Source organism: Cupressus sempervirens, chromosome 6 (assembly GCF_028749045.1).
Source record: "Cupressus sempervirens isolate cs-2001-9-10 chromosome 6, ASM2874904v1, whole genome shotgun sequence".
NCBI classification, from domain to species: Eukaryota; Viridiplantae; Streptophyta; class Pinopsida; order Cupressales; family Cupressaceae; genus Cupressus; species Cupressus sempervirens.
The window spans coordinates 214,686,723-214,693,920 of record NC_143123.1 but is presented as its reverse complement, the minus strand read 5'-3'; the positions used below and the strand labels follow the sequence as shown (position 1 = coordinate 214,693,920).

Sequence of the window (7,198 nt, the reverse complement as noted above, 5' to 3'; positions counted from 1 at the left end):
TAAGATGTAAGCATCATAATCATGAAATTTATCATCAATACAATAATGAAGGGGCAAATGCTACAAAATATGTCTTCCAAAGTGGGAGCTAACATCTAAATAATGTAATGTATATGCATATATTTAAAGCATGGAAACTTAAAATCTCAACCAATAAAGGCTTCTTTATCCATAGTTACCTATGTTGTAAACATATATAGTTTGTAGCTACTAAAATACTCATCACAAGATGTGGCATTTTCAGCAAATGCTTAAGATATATACACTACATAAATTACTTTCTTATCCATTGCTCATTTATTTTTAGGCTACGATCTATCTACACTTTTGTAATCACTTTCTTTGTAGTGCATGTGTTGCTATATAGCCTTCATTCACAATTAGTCATGGTTATCCTTGTAGATAAATGTATTTTGATTGACATGAAGGATGGTGTTCTTGTCCAAAGTTGTGTCTCTCAATTCAGAGGTATCACTGGATAATCAATATATTCTCCTAGACACCATCATTGAATATACAAAAATATTTACTAGTCACTTCTACAAATTTTCAAGTCAATTAATACAATGAGTTTATGTTATACCAGTCCATTATTTTTAAACATTAAAAGTTTTAAAAAGACATTGAAAATAAAAAATTATATATTTTAAGAAAATCACTTAATAGTACATTATTGTAATTTTGTAAACCTACCCCAACCTCGCCCCCTTCCACCCTCCTTCCCCTCATAGACAATGGCACTTAATTATCAATATTATACTAAAGCATTATAGGACTCCAAAAATAGTAATAATATATTTACATTTTAACGGTTGCTATGCAAATGTTTTATCAATATTGATATAAAAACAACATTATAGAACTCCAAAATACTATCAATATTTACGTGCAAACGATGTAAACGGTTGCTTTGCAACAACTACTTTTGTTAGTTCGCCAAGGCAGGAATACTTATGCATTCATGTCAATCCAAATATGACATTAACACTAACCAATCAAATCCAAGAATTTAAAAGATTATATGAGATTTCAAATGTTTATATCTTTTTCTAATTTTTCAATATTTTATAAATCATATTTTTCATCCATTCTATTGGTCCATACTATTTTTGGTGGGGGAGAAAATTAATTTTCTTCAATAAAAAATACAAATATTTTCTAACAGCTTCATCTTGCATTAATGAATGTATTAATTATAACTTTATTTTTTTCACATTTGTGACAAGTTATAAGATTTTATTTTTTCAAATCATTTTATCTTCCACCTCACACAACATGTCTAATCAATATTAATTATCACAATCTATTAAATATTTTTAATTTTTAATTTTAAATATATTTATTATTAATTTTACGTTGATGTTTATTTTTGATTATTTGATATAACTTGTTCGCATAAGTTCAAATTATGCATGTGTGTGTGTGTGTGTGTGTGTGTGTGTGTGTGTGTGTGTGTGTGTGTCTTTTTAACGTAATCTCAATATGTTATATCTTTGTATTTGAATTTCTAATTTTTTAAAAACTTTGCTTTTTAAATAAAAGTGGTTAAATTATTACTATTATTTTACTTTTATAAAAATAAATTAAACAATATTATTTTTTAATTATATTTTATAATAGTGTTTATTATATGTATAATTGATAAGTGTTACAATTTTTAAATTATAGTATTTTTTATTTAAACAATTTATCATTTAGTTTAAATACATTTAAAACTTAAATATATATTTTAATATCAAATTAATAATTATATTTTATATCAAAAAACATACTAAAGAAATAACCACAAAATATAAATATATCAATTCTAAAAGGTATTTAAATTATTATTAAGTTTTTATAAACTATGTATTAAAATTAAATAGTAATATTTTATTTCTTATTTATTACATCATATTTATTTATCAACATCAAATTTATATGTATTACATCTATTTATTATTTATAAATGTACATATTAAATTATATAGATATTATTTCATAATTAAAAATTACTTAATTCTATTAAAAATTTGGAAATACAAAACATTAAATAGTAAATCTTCTCTAATTGTGTAAAATTAAACAATTAGTTTTACTTATAAAATATTTTTTATATTTCAATACATTTCATTTTTTCTTATAGAAATGTGAGTTTTAATATAAAAATTAAATTCTTAGTTTTATTAATTAAAATATAATATATTTTAATTATTTATTATAACTATGATTTTATTTTGACTATTTGTTTTATTAAGAAAAATATTTATATTTAATTCTCTCTCTCACACACAACTTATGTTGGTATCACTCTATCTTACTATTTTCTATCTTCCTCTTCCTCCTCTATATTATCTATCCTTTTTTCCTCTGCATATATGTTTATGTTGTTATTGTTGTATACTATTATTTATCTCTATCTATATCTTTATCCTAGTTTTTGTCTAGTGCTAATGATTAAAGTTAGTGTGAGTTTCATTTGATAATCAAGATTAGAATAATACATAGTTGGGGGAGTTATTCCAACTACTTATGGTTGTCTAGTAGCATGCGTAGTATGCTTAAACATATAATGTGATACTCCAAATGCTTCATCACTTTTTCAAGTTCTATAATTCAAATATTGGTATGAATATCTTTCCTCATTGCATATAATTTAAGTTGTCAACTAAGAAGGTGCAAATTTGTCTAAAGCATATGTATTGATCATAGTATGATATTAAATACTTAGTGCCATATTGGGAACTTTGGCCTCTTATTCTTGGGCTTAAATGCCCAAAGATATAATAATATAGCACGAGAACTTAACAACAAAATATGAGCCATCTTATCAGATCACAAGTGCATTTTTAGGACGAGAATTTAACAACAAAATATGAGCAATCCTATCAAATCACAAGTGCATTTTTAGGCAAAAATTAATGCATTCATAATGTTAATTTAGATTCTCACTCATCTACACCTTTACAACCATTATGCGTTAGGAGGAACTATGACGCATTGCCTCTCTTGTTCTATTTATGCTTCCAATCAATGTCAAAAATAAAAAGCAAAAACTTTCAGATTTTGATCAAATATTTTTCCCAGTTGACACATAAGCATCGACCTTGCTAGATGTCACTTATTTAAATCCTTGGAATGCGTGAAACGATCTTCACATTTAAACTCGTCATATATAACCGGCTCTGATGCAGTCAAGGTCAATACACAGGTTTAGCTGATGAACTTTTATTTACAACCATACTGTATTGAGGACACCAGTATTCATTTATTTAAGATTAAACTACTTCACTTAAAGTTCATAACAAGTAGTATTTTCGAAGTCTAAAAGCATACAATATAACACTACAACTAGATTCAATACCAGCTAATTAGCTTATTCGAGACCTGCTACTCTTCCTACTGTCTGGAAAAATCTTAGATGACTTCATCTGATCAATCCATGATAGGAAAGATGATTCTGTATTACGAAACCCAAAGAAACCATGCTCCTTACTCTTGTTCATGCTAAGGGCGCTCTCAAATGGAGCATTTAGTACAAAATCTGCAAACCACCAATTTCCAACTTCCTCAATTTTGGTAGGGTATAATTTGTTTTCTTTCACAATTGCATCCCAGATAGGTCCCTTGTCTTTCGTTGCTTCAGCCAGACTAAATCCTTCACCTTCACATGGTAACATTTCCAGCTCAAATTTCTCTGCTAGGAGCTTCCACAGTCTTTTCCATTTGAACACATCTCCATTAGAACAATTGAAGGTCTGGTTCTTAGCATTAGGCTCCACAGCAGCCCATATTTCTTGCTCTGCAATCAATTCAGCATCAGATGCATCCATAAATTGTTCCCAGGTGATTTTATTGCCCGGGTATTTGAAAGGAAGCCCCTCATATTTGCAAACGGAAGCATAGACACAGAGAGTACCAATGATGTTCATTAAGCTACATGGAGAGAAGCCAAATATGAGTGTAGGGCGGTGAATGGACCAAGTTAGTCCCCTTTTCTTCTTTGCAGCATCAAACAGTATGTCTTCAAGCGTGTAGTAGAAATTAGGCCCGGGTAACCTAGGATGCCCTTCATGAAAGGGTGGCTCATGTGACCGAATGTTTCCACTGGTCAAACTATCAAATGAACCGAAATAGTGTTTTAAACCAGTCTGCAGACAGATATGTTCAAGATTTTGGGCATTAGGCAGTAGTGCATCTAAGACATTATTGAACATTCTTCCATTGGCTTCACAGTTCTGGTCCTCTGTCTCTCTACCAACCCAACAAACCCAAAAAAGATGAGTCACATCCTTCAAAGTAGAAATCCTTTCTAGGGTTTCTCCCCTGTTCAGCACATCACATTGAATGTATTCAACTGGATTATCTGGAGACCAATCAGGCTTAGGCCTCCTTGCAACACCGTAAACTTTCCAGGGTCCACCAGGGGTGTCAGACAAAGGCAAGATTTCAGCCAAGCTGTTGCCTACAATTCCTGTGACTCCAATGATCAGAGCTACTCTTTGCTTGTCAGATCTTATTTGTGAGCCTTCAATATTTTGCTGGATTCTCCCCTGCGTGTAGATAAAAGTCACATACAAAATTTTGCTAGATAATACAAGACAAGGAAGCCCAAATATTGCAACACTCGTTATTTACTATTCGAGCGATGATGGATTATTCAGTTCTATTGATGAGAAATGGACAATTGACTTTTAGTAGAGGAAGGATATATCTCATTTCCATATAACCAACATTTCCCCAAAGTTTACTCCAAGCTGGACATGCACATTAGTTTAATGTCCAAATTTTCATACAATACCTTTATATAATATAATCTGTTGGTAGCAAATTATACATGACCTGCAGTGTAGCGGCATGACCTGCAGTGTAGCGGTTGTTGCTTCTCTTTGTAACAAGAAGATCTTGCATTCTACTCCCAAAATGAGAGCTTAAATAAACTTTATATAAAAAATAAAAATACAGCACACAACTATGAGGAAGCAAAAAAATTAGCATAATGGGCTTCTATTGCTCATCTGGGATAAGTCTTCTTGGGCCCTCATTCATCCTCCATAGTCCCAGTTCATAGAGTTCAGCAGGGACCATTCGAACAGAATTCAGGCTTTTAAGAGCATCACAGTCATAGCATGTGAAGCTATAATAACAAATTCAGAATGGATTCTAAATAAGGATTTTATTGTGTTGCAACTTGGATAATGTCTTATAGATTTCATCTCAATAGTTAGGAGGCCATTTGTTTCCTACAAAGGACTAAGGAGTTGGGTTCCATTGCAGAGCAATATAACCAGTAGGGTTTATAACTACTTTGCTGTCTTTGATTATCTTATAGTTTAAACCTTAAATCTCTCTAACATAAAGTAAAATTATAACTGAAACATCTGGACAATTAAAACACTTACAGGTCTAGAACCAAGAGCGCCTGTCCACCATGAGTGCCAACTCATTGTGAGGGATCCAAAAAAATAACCCGAATGCTAAACTGCCTAGCACGTAAAGCTAAACATGAGATGGAGTTGCATAATGGGAAGAATAAATAGAGAATTGCAAGCAGAGGACTAGTCCAACAAATTTGCAAACAATGAATAAAGATAGTCGAAAAATACAAATCAATTCGATCTAATTCTGCAAGGATTTGCTGAGCTCTTATCTCTAATGAAACGTAAAACTAGAACAATCAAGAATGTCAAGCTCGTTAACAATGAGGTGACTTACTGTGAAGTTGGCTTATGCCTAGTTCCTTGAGCGGAATTAAAACATAGATTTATGAAAGAAACAAGATTCAATATGATATCTTCTTCAATGGGATACAAGTTAGTCAATGTTGAAAAAGTTCTAGAAGGTTAGAAATTGAGGAATGAGGATAGGTATTGTAACTTCAAATCCAAAAAAAATACTTTATCACAAGAAACAAGAAAGGGAATAAAAAAATACTTTATCATAAGAAACAAGAAAGGAAATAAAAAAAACACTTTATCACAAGAAAAAAGAAAAGGAATAAAGAAAAGTCCCACTGTCCAAAAAGAAGGAGGGTGCATATAAGTCATGACAAAGACTTCTGCAGAGGAGTGACATCGAGTTGTTTTGTCAACACGAAGTTGGGACCAGATATTATCTACTATCTTTGGATTACTTTACAAAGGCAATGCCACCTCAGTGCTTACCATGAGCAATCAGGTAAACCCATAAGGGACAGGTGGAAAATTAGAATTGACACTTACATGCTTGCTAGATTAAAGTTTTATACATTGATAAGTAATTAAGTGGGACAAATTTTTTATGACTATCATATTCATCACAAATTAACATTTGCAATTAATTTTTGTATCATACCATCTATAATTAAATTAATAACATATAATAAAATTAAATTTTCATAGGAAATTTGAATTTTCATTTATTCAATTTTATTATATGTTATTAATTTAATTATAGATGGTATGATAAAAAAAATTAATTACAAATGTTAATTTGTGATGAATATAATAGTGATAAAAAATTTGTCCCACTTAATTACTTATCAATGTATAAAACTTTAATCAAGTTTCTAAAACTAGCTTATATATATATATAAGCTAAGAGATATCTTTCTCGAGGCGCTTATTGCACTGAGTGAGATTATGAAAATAGGTGCCTCGAGAAGGATATCTCTCGACTTATTATATATATATATATATATATATATATATATATATATATATATATATATATATATATATATATATATATATATATATATATATATATATATATATATATAAAAGCTAGTAGCACTCACGATGGAAGAGTGAAAGACATTATTGTTAGTAATTTACAAGAATAAATAATAATAATTATATTTATTATATTTATGTTACATTATAGATTTTATACGTTCAATTCAAAAATATGCTTAATGAAATAGATTCCCTTTGTAAAATAAATAAATCACCACCTATATAATAATTAATACAATCAATTTTTATTCAACTAATTATAATTAAACTTTGGATTGAAATTAGAGTTTTCATTTGCATTAGTGTTAGCTTAAGTTTTATCCTTAAAGCTAGATTATTATTTGCAATAGAGAAAAGGTCATAGTGGCACTTCTTTAAGGAAATCAAGAGTTAGAGAGTTATAAAGGCTTCAACTATTATAATACATGGTTTGTGTATTATTCATTAAATTAAAGTCTTGAAAGCTCTCGCATGTTTCTTTATCTCTCATCCTTCACACTATG

At 29.7% G+C, this 7,198-nt stretch overlaps 1 protein-coding gene across 2 annotated transcripts; it reads right to left on the bottom strand.

The window, feature by feature from the left end:
- Positions 1-3,246: 3,246 nt before the first annotated feature.
- LOC149552033 ((S)-8-oxocitronellyl enol synthase CYC2-like) lies at positions 3,247-5,714 on the bottom strand. Of its 2 annotated transcripts, XM_089787510.1 has the most exons (3): positions 5,586-5,674; positions 5,382-5,461; positions 3,247-4,532 (listed from the first exon to the last, which is right to left on the bottom strand). In XM_089787510.1, exons 2-3 carry the CDS (start codon positions 5,424-5,426, stop codon positions 3,351-3,353), a joined length of 1,227 nt encoding a protein of 408 aa, XP_089643636.1. In that variant the 5' UTR covers positions 5,427-5,461; positions 5,586-5,674; the 3' UTR covers positions 3,247-3,350. The 2 variants fall into 2 exon arrangements, with proteins under 2 accessions (XP_089643636.1, XP_089643635.1); XM_089787509.1 differs by having other exon boundaries at positions 5,382-5,714.
- Between the last annotated feature and the right edge of the window lie 1,484 nt (positions 5,715-7,198).